The sequence below is a fragment of the Ursus americanus genome, chromosome 25 (genome assembly GCF_024610735.1).
Source record: "Ursus americanus isolate L20-20 chromosome 25, mUrsAme1.1.p, whole genome shotgun sequence".
NCBI lineage: Eukaryota > Metazoa > Chordata > Mammalia > Carnivora > Ursidae > Ursus > Ursus americanus.
This window is the reverse complement of record NC_142151.1, coordinates 33,829,044-33,853,119: the sequence shown is the minus strand read 5'-3', so window position 1 is coordinate 33,853,119 and position 24,076 is coordinate 33,829,044. Positions and strand designations below refer to the sequence as shown.

The 24,076-nt window shown below is 37.4% G+C and overlaps 1 protein-coding gene across 1 annotated transcript in view; it reads right to left on the bottom strand.

Moving 5' to 3' along the window:
- Positions 1 to 11,396: 11,396 nt before the first annotated feature.
- Positions 11,397 to 24,076, bottom strand: part of CNTN1 (contactin 1) — a 341,046-nt gene continuing 328,366 nt past the window's right edge. The window contains exon 25 of the mRNA XM_045801266.2: positions 11,397 to 13,681. Within this exon, the coding sequence (XP_045657222.1) occupies positions 13,605 to 13,681 (77 nt within the window). The 3' untranslated portion in view covers positions 11,397 to 13,604. The remainder of the gene's footprint in view (positions 13,682 to 24,076) is intronic.

Genomic DNA, 24,076 nt, shown 5'->3' with positions numbered 1-24,076 from the left:
GTTACTCATTTTGCAAATTGCAAGAACAAAATTATTTGACTCGTGAAGATTCCAGTAAGCAAAAGCAAAGAGATGAGAACAGTGGTGGTAAGGCCTAAAAATAGAAATTAGGAGCCGTAGAACAGATGTACTGTGTACAGGAAATGCACTTTAAATGTAAAGATGTAAATTGGTAAAAATAAATGAATAAAATGATTCTAGAAGGTATACTATGCAAACACTAATCAAGAAAACTAAGGTGGCTGTATTAAGTATGAGACAACTTATACTTTAAACAAGAAATATTTCCAGAGATGAAAGATATTTTATAAAACTAAAAGAATCAAGTTGTCAAGAATATATAACGATCCTAATTGTATGCACCCAATAACCGAGCTTCAAAATATACAAACAAAAACTGTTAGAATTGAAAGAAGTCTCTAAATTCATAATTATAATCAAATATTTCAATGTTTCTCTCTCAGTAAATCATAGAGCAAGAAAGAATATTGGTAAGAATATTGGTAAGAAGCAAGACTATCAACCAACTTGTTCTATGACATTATGGAGCAAGCTATACTGAAACAGCAGAATACACATTTATGTCAAGTGCACATGGAATATTCACCATACGCTAGATTGTCAAATAAGTCTCAATGAATTTAAGAGGACTGAAATCAACAGAGACCACCACAATAATAAATTAACACCAATTTTAAAAAGATACTTAAAAACTCTTTACAAATTTGGAAATTGAACAAACCATTTTTAAATAACTCATGGTTCAAAAGAAATCACAAGAATGTTTAATCTAAATGACAGTGAAAGTATTTTCTTTTTTTACATTTCTTGAAATGCAGCTGTTGTCTTACTTTGTATGTTGTTTTGGAGAAGCCTGATGCTAGTCTAATTCTCTTCTCTTTGTAGGTTAATTCCTCAAGAGGAAGTGCTGAGGATTGTTTTCTTCATCTATAAAGTTTAATATTGTTTTTACCAGATTATGTCTTGGAGTTGGTTATTCCTAGTCCATTTTCTGGATACACTGTGTGTTTTTAATGTAAAGACCAAGATTTTCTTTTATTTCTGAAAACTTTGTGTTATAGCTTTACATATTAATTCTATTATATTGTTTTAATTTTCTTCTACAGAGACACCAGTTGTATGTATGTTGACTATTCTTTGTTTTCCATTTTAACCACTTCTCTGACATGACTTTTCTTCTGATGCCTTTTATTTTTTTCTTCATCTCATTTGCATGCTCTCAGTTATTTTTCAGCTTTCCTTCAATTACCTTTATTTATTCATAATTTTTAGTAGACTCTGTTCTACCTTCACCCCATATTGTAATTTATTCTTCATCTATGATATGACTTGTGCCATTTTCTTCTATTTCTTTGCTAAGTTCAATCAATTCTCACTTCATTTCTTCCTGGGTTTTTTTCCCCACCTCGATATCTCCTCTTAATGTTTGTATTCTGCTTCAGGGTACTTTTTTTATCCTTAAGTAGCTGTCTGAAGATAAAGTATTAAGTTTGGAGTGTTCTCTTACCGTTTCTTCAGTTCCATGATTTTTGGGGGGGCAGGGTAAAGTTTCAACAGAAGTATTTTGATATATATTTTTTAATTATTTAAAGTGGTTTTATGTGTATGTGACTTGCTTTTTCCTATTCTTGTTTATTTTATGGATAGTGTTCTTAGTTTGAGAGGACCTTTTGCTATCATCCCAGCACTTACCAGTTGTGGGGTTTTTGTTGTTTGTTTTTTGTTTGTTTTTAAGATTTTATTTATTTATTTAGAAAGAGAACATCTGTGCACACACACACATGCGTGCACAATTTGGAGGAGGGACAGAGGGAGAGGAAGAGAAAGAACCTCAAGCTGACACTGTGCCAAATGTGGATCCCCAGGTGGGGCTTGATCTCAGGACCCTGAGATCGTGACCTGACCTGAAATCAAGAGTCAGATGTCAACTGACTGAGTCACCCAGGTGCCCTGACAGTTGTGTTTGGTTTTTTTTTTTAACGGAGGGCATGGTGTCTTTTTCTCCTTCATTTCTGTAAGATCCCTAATTTTTCTCTCATGTCATAGCTTCATCTCTCAGGACTACTAGACTTTTCTATATATCTGATTCTACCCCAGAAACTATGCTGTCACTCTAGTCATACACACATTCCAGCCTCTCTCCTATAGCCAGTCCTGTGAACCACCAACTTCTGACCTTTCTTGATTATTTTGACATTTAATGTTGGCCTTTCTACGAGGGAGGTAACTTTGTCCTTGCTTCATCTAAGTCCTTTACTCTCTTCTATCCTTTTTAATGGAGTCTCTAAGCCACCCCTTCTCCATTGTCCTCTTTGCAGAATAGCAACAGAAAGAGGATCACAAATCTTCCATGTCAGTTCCAAGAGGAGATAAATCATCAGTGGTAGCAGGTGATAGGAATGCATTTTCAGACTGATGGTATGTAGGAAATTTCCAGATTTATAATCCACCTACTTAATGTTTAATGTAGATCATAAATGGAATTGTTCCATTAAGTAGATACTTAATGAAGGGTAAAGCTTTGTATTTTATTTCTTCTATGTTCAGGAGAATTAGGAAAGAAAGTGGGAATAAAATAGTCCTGGAGGCTGATTACTTGGGGAAATCTAGGTTGCAAATATACTGATTCAGGGGAGAAATAAATGTTAATAAACAACTTTTGCAAAACCACATCTCTGGGAAACATTTTTTCAAAACAGTTTAAAAGCTTACCAAATAATTTATAGTATGGTATAACATTTTGAAAGTTTTGTTATTCCAAATATTAACATCAAGTGTTAACTGTATTAGACCCAAATTGCTTCTGGTGATTTAATTATTGGGACCATCACTCCAAGAAGAGAAGCATAAAGTGAAGCACAGATGGTTTTTGTAGTAGACCGAATAATGGTCCCCAAAGATATCGGATCTTAACCTCTGTGATCCAAATTTACAATTGTAAATGTTAATTTATATGGAGAAGACTTTACACATGTGATTAAGGATTTTGAGATGGGGAAATTATCCTGGATTATCAGAGTGGGGCCTCAATACAATTAAATGCGTTCTTATAAGATGGAGGTAGGAGACTTGACTACACACAGAAGAGGAAAAGGTGATGTAACCATTGGAGGCAGAGACTGGAATGATATGGACACAAGCCAAAGAATACAATCAGCTCTCAAACTGGAAAGGCAAGGAACCTCTGTCTTAGCGCCACCGGAGAGAGGTAAGCTATGGCAGTGCCGTGATTTCAGTTCACTGGCACTGGTTTAGGACTTCCGGCCTCCAGAACTTGAGAGAATAAATTTCCGTTTTTTTAATCCACCAAGTTTGTGGTAATTGGTTATAGCAGTCACAGGAAACTAACATAGTTATGAAAGGGAATGGCAGTGTTTTCTAAAGCAGTATCAATTCTGCCACCTAAGAGATTATGCATTGGAAATCATCTAATGCACTATTATGTTACATGTGGTCTACAATTGTTCATTTCCTGGATACCACAGGTTGTGGGAGAAGATAACCAGAAATTCACTATGAAAACTCAAGTTAAGTCTCTATGTGTCTTCATATCTGTTCTAAATCTTTTGAATCAACTTCTCAGAGATAATGACTAAAAATACAACCAGATCAAACCAAATCTCGTACATTCTTTAAATAATTAATGAGAAAATATATTTTAATGGCTTTAAAAGGGTCTGCATTCCAATATTCAAGTGTGGTACTAGGTGTCCTTCAGCTCATGAGAAGTGTATGGTTTCTGTTACTAACCTCTCCACTTTCCTCTGATTTTATGGGTCTACTTCCTCAGCCAGAAGTGTCTAATCTCGCATCTTTTAAAATTTCCTTTATAAATAGTAATTGCAGAACTGTCAGTGGTTCAGTTTTTTTTTTTTAAGTGGCTATATATTTAAATCACATATTTGCAATTATAGAAACCTCATAGGAACTCTCCAGAACCCTAAATTCTTTATAAGTATTATCAGAACACTTGGGTAAATAAAAGCAATCCAAGGAATGATTGACAAAATGACATTTTCCATAGCAGATTCTAAAGAATGAGCAAAAAGGGATTAGCTACTCAGGAACCCAACCCGAAGGACAGCCTGATGTAGAAGCAGATGGACCAGGCTGGAGATCAGGGAGCTTCCTTTTGCTATTTTGGGGACAGAAGTGTGAAGCCACTCTGATTTTGGGTTTGTCCACCCACATGGCATTTTAAGCCTCTCTAGCATGGCCACCCAAACCAAGCTTTCCTGAGTGCCTGGCAACAGACCGTGTCATGGGAAGAAAAGGAGATCTAACCAAGTTGGTTCTGCTTGTCTTGAAGAATCATCCCCGGTACAAATATTGTTAGATTAATTGGAAGTTTAAAAAAAAAAAAAGTGTGAGGGAAGAGAAAGGAAGAAAAAAAACAAAACAAGAAACCCAAACAGATTCTTAGTAAGAAACTATTTTAGGGCCTTGGAAAGGTCACATTCTTTTTTTGATCATTAATGAACTGAGATTTTTGTATAGTTCCGCAGCAGCCTTGAGGTACAATTTCTCTGGCTGAGGAGTGCTTGATTATGCTAAATAAACAGAAAAATACATTCATTGTAAAGTCCTGGGGATAGGTTTTTTCCTTGGGGGTGGCAATAAGAAAGACCAGAATGATGTTTTTTCAAAGACTGGGATAATAAAAACAGTATTATAAAAATAGTGTGTATTTTTCTTCCATTCTGCAATTGAAGCCCAGAAGTAGCTTGTTTGTAATTAGGACTTAGCACCCAGACTGTAGGATCAAGCACATATTTAGGGTGAAACAGAAATACTCTTTATATGATACATGCGAGATCCAACTGAATAATTAAAGGGAGAAATAACATATTTCTCTTTTTGTTTAATCTTACTGTTGCTGACGTTTAGGATGCAGATTGGACGAAGTTTCTTCATCTGCATGATTTAATGATACAGAGCGGGTGAGCTAGTGAATATTTGTGCTTTCTTACTACAGTGAGTAAGGCTTAAACCCATAGGAATCACGCAGTCAACTCAACATCACTAGATCTGAAACTCAAATTTATGGTTTAAGACTCCTAGTAAATTATTTTTTTCACAGAGCTACTGTATTTCCCAAGATGTTTCAAATGGTAAAATCCTTCCCAAACTGAATTGCTCAGAATACTCCATTTCAGGCCAGATTAGCCATTTCTAAAATATACATTCCATAATAGAATTATTTAAAGAAAAAAATAGGCATTTCTACTCAAATCAGAGAACGTCATGAATATGCAGAATCCATAGTGTCTCATATGCCAAAAATGCCAATCAGTAAATCTTTTTTGAGAGCTGGTTTGCCTCTGTTAGCAGGGTAAATGATCTCTCTGGAGATTGAAACTGTTTATTTTAGGAATCTGCCTCTTTACTGTCCTGAGTACTTTAATTCCACAGGAGCATAGCTGAATTGAATAGAATAGAACTGCATCTATAATATTTACGAATGCCACAAACAAAATGTTTAAATATTTAAATTTTGCTTTATATTCTTCATCAGACCCCTTTTAATCGTTTCATTCTTTCTTTTGTATGACAGCCACTTTGGACTATTTGTTACCTAGTGCCTTCTAATACTCTCAAAGGTTTCCTTTCATGACTACAAATGCTTTATGTATGACCATTTCCTAACCCCTTAACTTCAACTAAAGAGGATTGTCTTTCCATTTCTTTAAAGCTATAAGCTTCTCAGCTTATTATGCGTGAGGGTGTAAAAAAAATTTGGTGTACTATTCTTTACACATAATATTTGCATTTAACTCTTGCCTCTCGAGTCTTAATCCACTGTTTCTCAACCTGAGCCTGTTCAAAGAAACTGCTTCTTACAAATTCTGAGACTTCTCAAGGACAGTTCAAAACATTTGATCATTTGCTGATTTTCTTTGGATGATATCTTAAAAAATAACGTAAGCGTGTTCTGATCTTCTGAATGACCCCTGAAGAGCTTAATATTTCCTGTCATTTTAGTCCTGGAGGTCGTATTTACAGTTGATTGGTGCCAAGTAGCACCACATTATTGTCTCTGGCTAGTAAGAAATAAGCAGACGTGCGCTCGCTGGTAAATGAGGAGTGTGTCCTAAGTGATGCCCAAATGTCAGCACCACCTACAAAAGGGTTCACAGCAATTAGGACTGAGCCACGATAGGAGAGTTCAGTCATCTGGTACGGGGCTGCAAGTGGCAAACGAATTTTGGTAAAACAGCATCCAAGATCATATTAAATCACTTATTAATTTCAATATTGCTAGCCTTGCAGCTCTGTCTAATTTACAAGCTTGCTTTAGTAGGAGTTACAAGGACAAGAAATGTATAACTAATTTTATGTTGTATGTATTTAGGTAACATTTTAATAATAATTGTAATCACCCTGGATCACTTGTGAATGGTTGATTTGTTTGGTTTCAGCTGTGCTTTCCTCGAGTTTAAGGGACACAAGGCCAAAAGATATAATAATATAAAAATCTAAAATTTGTCAGACAGATGGTCCTTTTGGCAATGCTCAAATCACGTGGTACCAGCAGTTGTCTTCCCAGTATTTGACTCTGGAAATGGCAAATATGTAAGCAGTTAATCAATTGGGCAGTGTTTTTGAGCGCAGCAGATTGAGGAGGGGAATGTTAATTTATCCCATTAAAAATATCTATGTGACCATGTTCTCAAAAGGTGTCTGAGGTCTCATTATTTAAAAACCACCAAAAAATTAAAGAAATTTTTAGCAATCTGATTTATTTCTGCTTCCGTAAGCGAGTCATTTTAGCCCTTAAGAGGATTTTTCGGACTTTTACTGTATTTCAGGCTATCATGCATTCAGCTGTCCTCCTTCAGATATTTTATTATTTGTTTTCTAGTCGTGGGTATGAGCAATATAAGCATAATATAATTGCTATTATTATGAAAATCCAGTGTAAATACCTAAAAACACTCACAACCATTTCTGAAACCGTTTGAAACCACCGGTTAACTTCTAAGAAAAACAGCTAAACCTGAAACCAGTAAATGCTACTTAACTTTTTTCATTTCTTCTACTCACCAAATCTAATCAGCTCCTGAGTTCTCTTAACTTGGTCAATTAAATGCCGATAAAGTCTGTCCCCTTTCTTCATTTTTCCACCACAGGAAGATTTCAGGCCACCATTCTCTCTCACCTGGATTTTTTCCGCGCGCCTTTGCGGACTCCCTCACGCGAGAACTGGACAGCGGAAGGCTGAAGGCGAAGGGGGCGGAGCCAGCTTGCCGGAAAGTCCGAGCTGTCGCAATCTCTCCAGCTGAGCGCAGGCTCTCCAGCACCTGAGAAAGCCACGTGCACACCGGCAAAGCCCTGTACCCGACCCGCTGCCGACCCAGACGTGGGAGCAATTACCGTTTATGCTACAGGCTACTGAAGGGTTGTGGTTGTATTTCCGCAGCATTCCAGTAGCAATAAATTCCATAGTTCACTTAAAATGATAGGGGTGTCGTTAGTACTTGATTGCGGCACGCCCCCTCCCATTGATGAATTGGAATGATGGCCTATGTGAGTAAACTTTCCCAATGAAGTTCTGAAATCCCTTGAAGTGTGTACCGAGATTTTCACATCATTCTTTTTAGAAATAATGAGAACAAGTATAGGTGAGACCGCTTGACAGTGGTGACCACCCTCATCACTGGGAATGGTATACCTGTAAAATGTCGTAAAAGGAAGATCAGGACCGACGGGAGTTTTCTCCTGTTGTTTTACACTCATACAGCGCTCAGTTCAGCTACATCAGCTCCACCTGGTCAGGAAGGAACTAACTTCGAGCTGACTGTGCACAAAACTCTGCTCACTGTAAACGGAGAGCTGAGCGGTCCCGAAGGAGGAGTCTTAGAAGCCCTCAATGCTAAACCGCGTGTATCTATTGAAAAGTAATGGCGGGAGGGAAGACTTGAGATTTGTTGGAGGTTTATTAAATGTCAGGCATTGTAACTCTATTATCTTTTAAAATTTGTATAAATTATATAGAACTTTAAGAGGAAGAAGTGGCGTAGAGAATGTTTTTACCAGCCCAGCACTCTCCTGCTCGTAGCACCTGATGGCCCTTCACGGCACGTGGTCCTGGTGCCCCACTTGTGTCACAGTGTATTTGTCACCTTCTAGTGACCGGAAGGGTGGACAGGAGGACCATGATAGCTAAATAAAATACACCAAACTCCCGGCGATAGTCTGAGTCTTTAATGAGATCTGGAAATGTTAGAAAGGGTCTCTGTTCCTTTTGAACCACTGGCTGGAGGCTGTGGATGGCCAGCACCCAGGATTCCTGCCCCGAGATTGGCCGGCCTGAGAACGCAACGTATGCAGGAGACGCAGAATCAGCAGATGGAGGGTGTTCCCTGGCAACATGTTTTAAGGCCTTAAAGCAAGTCCATCTTATAGGTCCCATTATTTGAGCCAATAAATTCCTTTTTTCCCTTCCATTTGAGTTGAGTGTCTATCACTTGTAATTGAAAGAATTATAAATGACTGAGGAGTGTTATCCTCATTTTATGGAAAAGGAAACTTTGCCTCCAACTGCCACATTACTTGTCCAGGGTCTCACAAGTAGTAACAGAGTTAGAATATGATCACAAGTCTATCCAATGCCCACGATCCTTTCATAACTGCATTATTTTAAAGTTCTAAAAAGTGTCCATACAGTAAAACTTATTTGCTGTAGAGTTTTATCAGTTTTGACAAATGTATAGATTTGGGTCCCTCCCACTATTTCCATCACCTCTAAGAGTTCCCTCATGCTGTTCCTACATCAGACTCTCTCCCTCCTCTTAATGCCTGGCAACGACTGACCTGTTCTCTGTCTCTAGAGTTTCACTTTTCCCAGAATGTCATATAGATGGAATCACACAGCCTTTTGAATCTGGCTTCTTTTCACTTAACACAATGCATTTGAGGTTAATCTACTTTGTTGTATGTTATCAACATAAATGTTTTCTGAAAGCATGCTTACAGCAGCATTTCAATCACACCCTCATCAGTGTTAATGGAGCACATACAGGTTTTAAAAGCAGAAAGGAGAAGAATACAGGGTTGAACAATGCTCTCCTAAGATTTATATCCACCTGAAATCTGTGACTGTGATCTTATTTGGAAATAGGGACTTTGCAGATGTCATCGAGTTCAGATGAGGCCACGCTGGATTAGGGTGGGGCGCTAATCCAATGGCTGGCTTCCTTGTAAGAAGAAAGAAATCTGGACACAAAGACGCATAAGGAGAATGCCATTGACAATGGAAGCAGAGATGGCGAGATGCTGCTGTAAACCAGGGAATACCAAGGATCGCGTGCAAGCGCAAGGAGGGGAGGCACGGAACAGATTCTCACTCGGAACCAACCATGCTGGCACCTTGGTTTCAGACTTCCAGCTTCCAGAACTGCGAGAGAATAGATTTCTGTTATTTGAAGCCTCTCGATTGTGGTCATTTGTTATGACAGCCCTAGGAAACTATTATAACTAAACTAATGAGGTATTCAGCACTACTTTCAAGGCAGCTTCTACCCAAACAAAGGGGCCTGACAGAGGCGACAGGGTAAGTGAAGACCAAGCTCCTTTACCTCAAAATTTTGCCTTAGGATGAGCTTGACAATTCTACGACCAAATTGGTAATAGCATCCTAGACACTGTTATATGTTACCCCACGTAACAAATTTATTACTAGTAACTAAAAAGTGAAACCTGTTTTTAAGATATTATAAAAATATAGAAACTTAATCATGGCCTCCCATCAACTAATTTTAAAGTCAACTTACCCAAAATCACTGTGTTTCTATTCTGAAAAAAAAAGTTCAAGTTGGGGGGGGGACACCTTTCAACAGTCTTTTTATTAACAACCTTCAGAAGATTATAGACTCAGGAAATTAAGTATTAAAATTTAATTAAGTCACAAAGTAACATGAAAAAAAAAAGAGTAAAGGAAATCCACATTCTTTTAGAGAAGAAATCTTCTGAAGTACATTTCAGTCTGCTGCTTGGATTTTAGATATAAATAATTTGGGATATTTTTATTAGACTAAAAGTGTATAACATTTTGATACATAAGATATGTAACTAAAAGATAAGAAATTCAGTCATCAGTAAATTAGCATTTTAGACAAGCCAAGAAAATGGATTTTTTTCCCTTAAGAGATCCTGTAAGTATGTATACATGTTGATCTTGTTGATTCAGTTAAAAATGTCAGTTAATGTAGCTTGTAGTAATCATTGAAATCTTTAATTCTCAAATCTGGCTCCCTACCAGACACTCCTGAACAACCTAAAAAGATACAGATTCCCGTTCCTCACTTTCCAAGTTCTTATTTGATAAGTCTGGACTGGGACCCAGAGACTCTATTTTATTTTTTCAAATTCTCCAGATGATCCTAATGGGCAACCAGGTTTGAGAACCACTAACATGGAATACTCTCTCACAGAAAGCAGCTTTGATCTCCCAAAGCCTGGGGAATTAGAGCTAGGGTCAATCCAAGGTCAAATACCAAAAGCAAAATATTAGAATGGAAGTAATCTAATACTTAGGGTCAAGAAACAGAGGCAGGGTCCAAAAGGGAAACCAGGATCCAGGGTGGAAGCAAGTTTCATGAAACAGGAATGGAGATTGGAATGCCAATGAGAAATCATAATCAGAAGATCATAAGGCAGAACACAGGGAGCCCTGAGATTCAGGAGTTTGGGCTTAGCCCAAATCAGGATTCAGAGAAGGCTTTACCTGTATCAGACCTGTCTGTAGACTCATGCTTTTATGTAAATTCCTCTATTAGAATACCAGCTTATTCAGGATTGAACTAGCTCCTCCTCTTCCTCCTCCCCATCCTCTCCCTCCTCTTCCCCTTTCTTCTTTTCCTTCTCCTTCCCCGCCTTCTTCCTCTTCTTCTTCTGGCATTTAGCAGCTTGCTTTAGTGTCCAGCATTAGATTGAGTGATAATTATTGAAATCTCCAAAATTGAAGTTACCTACTAGGTAATCTTATTTCAATGAAATAACACCTGCGTGTGCGCACATGCAAGCTCGTGTGTGTCTCTTTATGTCTGTGTGTATATTTTTTGTAGAACCTTTCAAACAATTAACTGTTGCTTAAGAAGTAATATTTATTCTGTGCTATTGAACTTATAAAGAAAACCTTCTAAAAATGAATTTTCAACTTCAGGTAAATTGAAAGGACAGTTGCTATTTCTTGGGTAACAGTAAGACATTTATTTCTTTATAATTTGTTTTCATTCATAAAAAGGACAAAGCACAGTCCTATACTACTCCATTGAAAAAATGATAAAAATAACTAAAAAAATCAATTCAATATTTATCAGTATCAAATAAAACTACTATCACCTTTCCTGAAATACAAAGAAACAACAGATATGTCTATATCTATATAAAGTTTAATCAAGAATCTTGCGTCTTAAGCAGATGATACATTAGTTAGTTTGACAACAGTTGAAAACTGATGGTCCCAGTCAAATTTGTACAACTGTATGAGGAAATGAAAAGCTCGAGTTATCAGTGTATGAGAGATTTTAATCTACCTTATCTCTGTCACAAATTTAAAATTAAATGACCCACCTCCAAAGTCTGTTTACTTACCTTTCAGAACCATTTCATGCAAAATCTAGCCAGTTTTGCTCTTTATTGCACTACATTAGAAAATAAAAGGCGAGCATGCATTTGGCAAAAGATTTAGTTGTTGTCGATTATATAAAAATGCCCAACATGGGTCACATTGCAAAAGGAAAACCCCAAAGTGTAACAATGAAAACACAAACATTTGTACAGAAGGCTTACAGAGTTTTCGTTTCCCTAAAGTATGAAGAGATTTTGTTTCCTTTTCAAATAATTAAGTATTTTATGAAATCTGGTAATGATTTTAAGACTGTTGACATACTTCCACTGGGAAATCATCCATTTCACTTATTTTTAAAAAGTTTCATTTTATAACAAAGAGTTGAATGTAAACTAGTGAAATATTTATTGATATTTTCATAATGAAAGCTCTAAACATTTACACATAGATATATAGTACAAAAATTATACAAATGAAAGAAAGGGGGGTAAAGTAGTAATAGATCTATTTTGCTTCCTGTAAATATTTTTTTATGAACCTATAAGGTATCCTTTCTAAAAAGATAAACTCCATCTCTAGTTAGCTAGCAAGGTTGCGCTAATAAAATAGGGTTATACCTCCTGAACCATCAGACATTGCACTATGTTATGAGCCGGCTAATCCTTTATTTCTCCATTTCTTTCACATCCACACTCAACACATTTCCTTGCACACCATGGAGAAGGAAGAAATGTGCATCTTCCTTTTTACAACTTATAAAAACCTAAAGCACCAACGCTTGGGAGACACCATTGGACAGACACATTACTTGTCTCCTCCTTCCGGTATGCATACTTTCAAAGTACCATTAGCAATATTTTGATTTGGTATTTTTAGCCAGTTTTCAGTATTGCATTGAAGTGGGAAATGAGCTTAAAACTAAATTAAAAAAAAATAAGATAGGTATATTGCAGTTTTTCCAACTTACAGGTGATTTCTTGATACCTTCAATAACGAAAGGTTTTACTTAGAAATGAAGCACAAAAACAAAGATACTAGAATATTATTAGATCACGCGGATATTCACTTAACTGTCATTCATTCCTAGCTGTGTAAAACTGTCACATCTCAATTAAAAAAAGGAAGCACTCTACTTTTCAAAATTCATCATCCCACATATGAATAAATACAGCAATAGGATGATACTCTAGATAAGAGCTGTGATTTTTGAGGTTTGAAATTGATGACAAGAAAAGCATAAAATAACTTCAGAATATAATATAAAAGTAAAGAAAAATCTTCATATGGTATGTTAACTTTACTACTAAACAATGAACTTAAAAGTATTACTGATTTCGAAAGGCAAATATTTAGAAAATTACTTTCTTCCAAAATAAGAATACGGGAAACAAATTTTAGAATTGGTTTTCAATATTCAGAATCTTTTAACTCATTCAGTAAAATGATTTGTTCATGGAATTTATGTCAAAATGTTTCAGTTATACTCTATCTTTTGTGAAGACAACTCAAAATGTCATGAATGATAGGGGCCATTCAAAAATATGTAGGACCCGAAACAGAGAATAGTACAAGAGACTGTATTACTCTTACATTTACCACATACGATCAACATTTCAACCTCTATTATATTTCACAACTTGTTATTAAGTTTAAAGCACCTGTGTATGGTGATTTTTACTTTCACTCTACAGCCTATAGTATTGAATTGAACACTGTAACTTGTCCCATTGGATTAAATCATGCAACTGTCACAGAATCAGGTTAAGTGGTTTATAAGGCATATTGGAACGAGTTAAAAATTATTTTATATCCACTTAAAAGTTTATTCTTTTGGATGAAAGGTTCCTGAATGCCTCAGTCACGACGTGTGTTGTAAATCAGCTGGATAGTTTGTTAAAGTGTGATTTATTTGGCTTCGGGCGGAGCCACAGGAACTGGGAGGAATTGTAGTCATCATAGGGATGAAGGTGTCCTCTGTGCTGGGCTGGGAACAGCAGCTGTCACACCACATTCAGATTGCCAAGTAGACGACGATGCCAAGCGCAGGCAGCAGTAAGCCGAGAAGACTTGGTGATAGGGTCGACACACCTGTGAGGAAACCACAAATGTGTGTATTATTTCATTGAGAATGACACTATTTCTCATGTACCCTGCTCTGGAGAAGGCCAGGGTATGCAGGATTGCAAAACAAATGGTTCCTTTAAAAAAAAAATTCTGTGTACTTCAGTGATTTAAAGAAAACAAAAAGATTTGATCAAGAATTTCGTGTATGAGAGCACGTGGCTGTTTCTATCACACGTTCCTATAAATCATTTATGATAAGATCACAAATGTTTGTTTTCTTACCAGAAGATGTTAAGTCAAGAAACATATGTAAGTTAGCAAACAAACAAGTGGGAAAAACAACCACACATATGTAAGCTGTTAAAAAAGTTAGATAAAAAGTTGTACTAAAAATACTAATAATGTTACCTGGGATAAAAATATCATGGGTATACTAGATAGATTTTGCATAATTTCGTATTTCAATGGTTTTAAGACGTTTAGGTGCTTACACACAGTGATTTGAGGAATATATTGTTGATAATGGTAAATAATCTATTCAGATTTTTATCTAAGGAAAAATTGCCCTGAGATATTATGTTACAAATTAAAAATAAATATGATACAATGTACTATAGGCTTATATGACATCTTGGGTCACTAATTACATCCAGAAGGGCTTCTCCTGTGGTCAAGTTAATGGGCGCAGGTCTTGCCCACACTGAATTCGTGAGAAAAGGCTACTAAAAAATGGGATTGAGAAGGCGCACTCTTCCTTTCCACTCCCCACATCTTCAGAGAACACGCTGCTGGAACCAATGCTGAGCTAAAAAATACAATCAACAGCTCGTGAATATAAGAGATTTGTGTCAAGTTGTAGAAGTTAATTTGAAACCTTACAACCATATTATCTCCCGTGTTAACAGTGGCCCCAAACAGCCCTTTGGAATATTCCTCTTATATTAGGAAGAGTCAGAGCATTTCTCTTGAATCTCTAGCCAATAAAAGCACATTCACGTTCCCCACCGGCTGGAAGATGATCGTATCTCTCTGCACGCGGTATCTCACGAGGGCCCTGCCAGCAGCGTTGCGCGCTGCACGGAAAACGTAAGAGCAGTATTATCAGACACAGATAAAGAAATGAGCAGCACGGTGAGGGTGGAAAGTGAAGGCGGAGCCACAAGGGCAATATAAACGGCCCTCAAGTAGCTGCTGAGAGTGCATCATTGCCGCCGCTGCGGGGTAACCTCATCCACAGCGACGAGAACACACAGCGACTATGGCAGCTACTGCTTATTGTTCTGCAGCCGTGAGACACACACTCCGCTGGCCTTTTATAGATATTATGATATCAACACAACAACCTGTGATGGTAGGTCTTACTAGCTTGATTTTATAGATTAGGTAACTCAGATTCAAGTAAAATGACTTGCTCAAAGCCAATGGCCAGTAGAGGGCAGAGCCAGGATTCCATCGCAGATCTGCCAGGCTCCAGAGGCCATACTCGTTCTATCTTTTTGCCACTTTGTGTAGACAGCTTTGGAAAAGGACCAGTTCTAGGAATGCATAGGAACACTCCACGCTTCTAAAGGCACAGAAGGAAAATTAATGACATAGGAGAAAGCACAGCACCTAAGTTGTTTCAAAAAGAGTCTTTGTATTCACATAGTATTTTTTCATTCTATTTTTCTACATAGATACTTTTAAAATAAGCCATAGCCCACATGTAATTTTATTCTGATAAGGTGACCAATAATAAACCTCAACCACACAGAAAAACATTAGTTTTCAATGTTTGACCTAAGTTAAATGATCTGTCCTGAAGACTTTTGTCTGAAAGTGACTGCAGGGTCTGTCTTTGCTCTGTCCTCTGACCACAAATTACACCAGGGACGGATACACGTTCATGTACTTGCCTGAGTATGTGGGTTGGCTCATAGGAACTGTGGCTGCAGAAAGAAGTGTAGTCAATTGTGGATGCCATTTTGAAGTTTTGGTGTTAGTATGAAAACCAAACACAGTTTCATAATTTGTGGCTTCAACATCAGGATATTTGATTTATTTTAAATAAAGTCTTCATGTTTATGTGTGTTATATTTAATTTCTCTAATGGCTTAAGCTTATGTAATTGTGGTCTTCATCTTCAATTCTCTTTCACATTCCAAGCACAAATTAGAGACCTAACTGAATTACTATTTAAAGTCATTTTAAATGTGGGATCCCTACATTCTTGAAGCATTTTCAATATATACTGGTTTTATATCTAACAAAATGTATATCATAATACTGCTATCAAGTATAATGTCAGTAATTATAGTGGTATGCAGTAAACATATATTTTGCTCTCACATATTTATTGCATCTCAAACATGAACAAGTCATCAATCTTGTGAATCATTTTTCCCGGTCAGAACAAAGGTAATGTCAATTTAGAGTACTGTATCTTTTTCATTGGATTTTCTTGATTTTTTTTAACCTAAACTGCCCTGATTAATTATTTCCTTCAGGAAGGATTCCTGCTGGAGAGAGTTATATATTGAGAAGGGAAATTCCAATTAAAAGTTAAATAGTGCTTAATAATCTTCACAAGTTTCATGATAAGTAGAGAACCATTCTAGTCAGTTTTTAATACAAATCTCTTTCATGATGCTTAAATTTGGACACCATGGTTCAATCTAAATTGCTACTGCTGCTGATGCTGTATGACGGAAGTTTCTTCTTGTGGGGTCAGTTTTTGTGTTCACAACTCTTAATACCTCTAGATTCTGAACAACTTCAGGACAAGGAATATATCCAAATTGTATTTTCAGCTGTGTTGACTAATACCAAGTGCAGTATATAGTGTGTACTTGACCCATAAGGTTATAAATAATTCCTCCCGCTATAAGCCCTGAGCCTTTTCTGATTAAGAGCAGAAGATGGGAGAGATGGCAAAGGGGCAGAACAAGGGGTTTTAAAGAAGAAAGCAAAGGAAACCACTTGACCTGTAGTGGAACCCTTGGTATTCCTTTACATTTTATATTCTCTCTGTTTCATAATCTCTCTAACTTTTAGGGACCTGGGGAAAGGAAGGGGATTACCCATTCCCATTAATTCTTTTCCTCAGGAAATCATTTTTCCCCCATCAGAGAGATGATATTAGAAACACACATCAGCGCCTGGGTGTCTCAGTCGGTTAAGCGTCTGCCTTCAGCTCAAGTCATGATCTTCAGGTTCTGGGATCAAGCCCTGCATCCAGCTTCCTGCTCAGCAGGGAAACTACTTCTCTTTCTCTCAAATAAATAAACAAAATCTTTAACAATATATAACAAAAAGGCATTTATCGGGGTACCTGGCTGGCTCAGTAATACAGCATGTGACTCTTGATCTCAGGGTTGTGAGTTCGAGCCCCACATTAGGTGTAGAGATGACTTTAAAATATTTTTTTAAAAGGCATTTATTTTACTGCTCTGTCCAGAGATCTTCCAAATTGTCTTTCAGGCTTATAATTTGCCCTGGGCTTAGGGAAGATGAGATGGTTGATTCCCCACTGCCTAAAGTTAGCATGCTTAATATACACTCAGTGTATTAGGTACATATCAGTAGATGTTTGCTGTTGAAATTTATTGAGTTCGACAGAACTCTTGCTGGGATAGCAGCAAGCTTAGAGAAGTGAAAGTGTATAAGTCTGTCTGGGACTGAGTGTGAAAAACCAGTTCAGATGGAAAAAGAACAAAGCCTCATGTGTTTATTGAGGTTAGTGTGACAAACACAGATCATACCAACTCTACGCTGAACTGGAGATACTTCCAAGGTCAAAATGCCATAACGACCCCTTCACTGAGTGGCTAGTGCTGTGTTACCAGGGATGCCCAGGACTGCTTTACTTCCCATCTATTACCGGGAATACTCAATTGCTCAACCACCCTCCCTTCATGATGGCCCCAACCCTAGTTAATCCCTGCTTCTCCTGTCTCGGTCTCAGGACCAGCAGATCCAGAACTGGTTGCTACCTCCCTGAGAGCCCGTTCTGAATGCTTCAGCAGGAACACAAACCTTATGCAAGAAGCTCCTCTTTGCCACCGGAGCGGTGCCCCACGACTGCTCCGGCTTGTTTCTTGCTGCATCCCATCCAGTACAGGTAGTCTGACTACCTGTCACACTTTTGTTGGGTTTGTGCTTGGTCTTAGGCCATTTAGGTTTTCCCAGAATGAAGAGGCAAACTTCGGTAAGCAGGTCACTGTCCCGGTCAGGGCCGTAAGGGTACACTGGGAGTAGGAGTGTGTGGCAGGTAAGAGTAAGGCCTCTGGGGCCAAGCAAAAACAGCAAAGTCCAAATCCTGCCTCTGCCTTCTACTGGCCAGGTTATCTTGAGCATGTTATTTAATCCCTTAAACCTTAGTTCCTTCAACTCTAAAATGAGGATAATAATATGTCTTATGGCTTTATTGTGAGAATTGAGAAGATGCCTATCAATGGTTCTTACGTGTTTTTTAGCAGCATAACCTTTCTTTAGAAGCAATCATATGTGGAAGTTCATTACTGAAGTAGGAAGGACAGGGATGCTTTATTGAAAATTTTAGCAGCAGTGGTAATTACATGAAGAATGAGCTAAGAAATGTAATAAACCACTATGGCTGGGTCTAGGTATGATTAGCATTTCTGACCTTATTTATTTGTACAGTCTGGAGCGGGAGACTACCAGCCTTTATCTCCTCTATGTTCATGCTGGTACCTGTAATCCCCCAAGCCTGTCACTCCATACAACGTGTGGGGGTCTGCTCATCACAGTTTGAAAACGGCTGCTTTATGTAAAGCACTTCAGAAAATGCATGGCTAATAGAAAACTTCTATAAATTGTTGTAATTCATACTATATTTGATGCTGTTTATTTCTTGCTATAGATATCTCGCACTGTATTTTTTGAAAAGTAGATGAGTGGAAAGCGAAGCAAACAATACAAAAAGCAGGTGTCTCCTGCATATAACTTATATTTGAGACACATGTCTACTTACTATTCCCCAATCACACACATGTTCTTCTAGAGCACAAATATTCCTAGAAAGTCCTTCCAGCTATCAAGACTGGCCATGTTGAACTTTCCTGCCGTGGTCCAGCTCAAGTGTTATCTCCCCTGTAGCACTGTATTTGGGATTTTTGGTTTCAAGCAACAGGAACCCAACTAAAGAGCCAATGTCATACGACTTTGGAACAATTACAACCAGAGATGTGAACCCCCGTGTCTTCCGTGTTTCTGACTTTCATTTCTTCTTCCTTTGCATATTGTCTCAAATTCTCAGACAGACATCTCAAGATAGACAAGAGCTCCAAGCTCACGGCCATATATTCTCAAGAGCAAATAAGATGACATCTTTTCACCCAAACTCTAGTGAGAAAACTCTCAAGGAAAGATTCTGATTTGCAGAGTCTGGGTCATACACCCTCTCCCAGACCAATTACTATGGCTGAATTAGTGGATTTCTGTGATAGAACGAGCTTGGAACTGGTTCCCATCCCTTAACTAATCACTGTGGCCAGGGAGGCAAGGGGACTTAGAAAACGTCAATGTTCATTCTGATCTTGGGAGGATTAGTACTTTCCCCAGTGAAAGAGCAATGGGGATCAAGAAGTAAAGCAGGAGGGGCGCCTGGGTGGCACAGCGGTTAAGCGCCTGCCTTCGGCTCAGGGCGTGATCCCGGCATTGTGGGATCGAGCCCCACATCAGGCTCCTCCGCTATGAGCCTGCTTCTTCCTCTCCCACTCCCCCTGCTTGTGTTCCCTCTCTCGCTGGCTGTCTCTATCTCTGTCAAATAAATAAATAAAATCTTAAAAAAAAAAAAAAGAAGTAAAGCAGGAGTTCTGAGAAAAACTGAGAATACACTCCAACAAAAAGTGCAAATGCACAATGAGTCAACAAAAGCAAAATAGAATAATCCTTATCTCCTAAATTTGTTGACTATGTAAGATTTTGTCAAGACACATGTCACAAGAATAACATTCGTCCATGACTTTGGAAAATGTGTTTTGTGGTAATGGGAAAAGTATGTTTCAGGCAATTGCTCACCTAACTTGCCTTCCTCAACTTTTACGTATTTTTCTAATTGCTTGAGGCTAATCAAGATAAGAAAAGCAAGTGATCTATTTAGCTACTGAGGACTTAAGGACCATTTATTTCTGTAATCTAGTCACAGTAATGGAGCTATTTTTATGAGCAATCATTAAAGCCACTCAGGATAGGTGCAGCATTAGACACTGTAAGCCTGGAAGCTACTTTTTTTTTTTCGGCAGGGTGGAGTACACAGATATGTATGGATATATTTAAGATCTGGAATTCCAGCCACAGTGATAACTACATGAAGAATGAGCTAAGAAATTTAATACAACACTATTGCTGGGTCTATGTAAGATCACCATTTCTGACCTTAATTTATTTGTACAGGAAGACCTAGAAGGAGTTTGTCATTTTACAAATTCAATCAATCATAAGGATTTAGTCTGGTTAAGTAGTGGTGAAGAGTTTTGTTTTTGGTTGGCCTAACCAATTGGGAATTCTCCATCTATCTTTTACTAACTATATACCCTTTAGTAAACTAATTATATCTGTTCCTCCATTGGATTATTGAATTCGTTTGGAAAATGATGCTTATTTTTCTTAAATCATGTGGCAGATATGGGTGAAAACAAAGGTTAAAGGAGGAACAGCTGTTTCTGAGTTTGAGATACGGAAATGTAACTTGAAGTCTGGACGAGTTTTCTTACAAAGATAATTAAAACAAAATTTAAGCAATCCAATTTTCTTGCAGGACTGAACACCTGAGCAATGTGAAGCCATTGAGGCAAAAGCAAATTATTTTAAAATTTGTCTTGAACATTGGGATTTTATGAAAATTTTGGTTTTTGCTGATACCTTTCTAGAAATTCCACCCTATCTTTTCTTCTTCCTCTTTCATGACTCCCTTACCCACCACCCTGAGTTTCCTACCCCATTCTTCATCTCGTCTAAACATTATCAATAATGAAAATCTAGAATAAAGCTGAGCTATACAACTGAAAAACTTATAAACCAGGACAGTTTTACTTGCCTGGCAACTGGCATAACATTTGTAATAAAATGCCTACAATTCAGTGAGGTTAATGTTAAAATTTCCTTTAGGCCATATACCAAAATTATTTTTATAAATTGTCTAGTGCTTATTAACATTAGAGGAGGTGGCTTTTTAGAAAGGTAGTTAGTTGGGCTTGCTTCAAATAGGTCTCTGGAGGAAAATATCAAGACATGTTTGAATTTTAAATCAATTATTATAAGCATTAACTACCTGCCTTCGACAAAATGAAGTAATGGATATTTACCCCAGTTGGTTTTAAGAATTTCTGGAAAAGAAAACAAAAGAGAAATCAGAAAATAAAATGAAGCAGACTTTTTCCACATTTTTTCATCATTTTCTTTCCTTTTAATATCTACTTTTTTTATGGTGTCCGTGTATATCAGCTTACTTATTTTGTTTTTGATAATTTTATTTCTTAATGTCCCTATAATTGGAAAATACTAAGCTATGTGGAGAAGAAGAAAGACAGCCTAAGGCCCACTTCCAGTTCTGTCAATAGCTAGTTGTATAACTTCAGGCAAAATAATATTTGGACTCAAGATGTGGCTCTGAGACTGGTGTGATCTTTGGCTATTTTACTTGTCAGGGATGTGGATTTTCCTTCTGGAAAATGATAGGGTTCAATGTTATAAGTCATAAGGTTCCTAGTATGGTCATGAGTCTATGATTCTAAGCAAACCATAACATATTTAAGAATATTAAGCATTGAGCCATAAAACTTACAAACATATTTTACATATTTACCCTCATTTATAGTAAACAAAGTTGATATTAGTTTATAAAGACACATTAAGAGTTTGATCATGTAAGTGACAGTGGCTTTGGTGGTTTTTTTCAAACTCATGCAACCCACTAATCTTGCTGCTCCTACTTGTTTGACAATTTTAAACCCATATGCCAAACAAACAAACAAACAAAAAAAATATATATATATATATATATTTTGTTTGTTTGGCAGGGGTACATGGTTTGCTGGCAGCTTATCCTGCCAGTTGTATTCTTTCTTTACTGCTGACTCTGGCCCTTTCCAGGTCAGAATGCTAGATTGCCAGGATGCATTTCCTCTTTGAGAAAGAAACACGCATTTCCAATACAGCGATGACCAATTCTTTGCTGGGAAATGTAAGAGTCACTTCCAACTGCCTATTGATCAACAAAGATATGTTCAAATAACCTAATTTTGATATAATTTTGGGGCAAGAAGAGACTATAACTATGAGGATCTTTTAAATTAGGTTACCTACTTCTTTAGAAATGCAAGGTGATGTTTTCATCAGAGCATGAGACTCCGCATTAGGAAGAGTTCTACTGGAGTATATTTGCCCTCAGTGCCCTATGTGAATATATTTGAATATATTTGAATATATTTGCCCTCACAAAGTACTTAAGCCCTCAGAGTCTCTATTTCCATAAATGCAAAATAGGAAGTGTAATACATAACAGGGTGTTTGTGCTAATTAAGTGAAAAAAACAATGTTAAAAATGTATAGTAAAAGTTATCTGATAATTGTAAATTTGAAATATGAAATATAATTTGTTCATTAAAACAATTCTTATTTCATGAATTTTTAAATTTATTTAGTTAGAGAGTAGGGGGAGGGGCAGAGGGAGAGGGAGAGAGAGAACGTCAAGCAGACTCTGACTCCGTGCTGAGCATGGAGCTGGTTGTGGGTTAGATCTCATGACCCTGAGATCATGACCTGAGCCAAAACTAAGAGTCTGTCCCTTAACCGAATGAGCCACCCAGGTGCCCCTGAGGAATTTTTTATGAGAATATGCTGAGCCTGGGGTGAGACAGAGGAGACCCAGACCTCAGTATTTGGGTCCCATTCTATCAAATGTGCAACATGTGTATAATGGATTTCATGGGTTTATTTTTTTTCGACTTTTATAAAACCGTTAACGAATAGCATTCAAATTTTTTATTTGTGATTAATTCACAACCAGAGTCAGCTTTTTAGATCATCTTTACATTTGGCTTTGGAAATAACTATTAGAACATTCTTACATGGGTAGCCCTGGCTTTGTGGAATGTGTTAAACTACCACAAGAATCAGTTTTCCTCAACCTTGATTAAAGTTAAACAGACTCGGGGCTGTATTATTTTTTTTTTAAAGATTTATTTATTTATTTATTTATTTATTTATTTATTTATTTGAGAGAGAGAGGGTGCGAGCAGGGGAAGGGTAGAATGAGACGGAGATTAGAGAATCTCAAGCTGACTCCCCACCGAGTACAGAGTCCAATGTTGGGCTGATCCCATGACCCCAAAGTCATGACTGGAGCCGAAATCAAGAGTCAGCTGCTTTACCAACTGAACCATCCAGGCGCCCTGAGACTGGGGACTTTAAATGCCTATTTTATTTCGCCATACTCATCAAAACAAATATTAAATTATCTCTTCCTCTGCCTTGACCTTCCCTTTCCTCAATCAGCTTTTGAGTTAAAAGGACAGCAAGTAGAGCCAGAAAGTTTAAGAATTTGTGTGTGACCCCTGCCAAGGCTAATGGTTCCCCTTTAGTGCTAGGCTTGAGGAACCCCTTGAGCATATCTGTGGCTAAAATTTCTTAGACATTTTCAAGAGCTATAGATACATGGGCTGTTGGGTTTATTTACAGAGGAAGGAAGTCTGTTCTTTGCACCTCCCCCACAGACACACTTGCTTGTTCTACAGCTTTGCCTCTGTATGCTTTTGGAAGACCAGCTAGCATTTTGGCTTATTGACAATAAAGAGTAAGAGTAAAACCTACTGGTCCATGACAGTCAATTTTCCTTAAACTTATAATTTTATCCAATCAAAAGAAATCCAAACTAAGGGAAGCAGGCAGATATGTGTTCCCATAAAGCCCACTGAGTTCTTCCCAGTACTTCCTTTACATAAACTGGGTAAATGAGCTTCTGCTGATTATAATACTCATGTTCAAGGTCAGGGTGGGACACAGTGTTTGTTTTTATGTGAGACAATGGAACCCAAAAGTCTTACTCTTATCATGTGGCAGGATCATGACCTGATTCCTAAGTTTTCTGGATAGCTGGCCCATCATGTATCAACAACAAATATCCATTCAAAGGATTGTTTTTATTTTTTATAATTCATTATGTGTCAATTCAGTTTGGGGAAGTTTGTAACATGTTATTTTGCTTAATTCATATAATACACAGTTGAAGTAGGCATCATCATCCTCATCTACAGATGAGGAACCTAAGGCTCAGATTTGCCTACCTAGTAAAAGTAAAATTGGGTATTGAACTGAAACCTGATTCTAACTCCAGTGCTATTTTCCCTATCCCATGGACACTTCATGAATATCTCTTACTGTGGCTAGAGAGTACAGTGATCCAACCTCCCTAACATA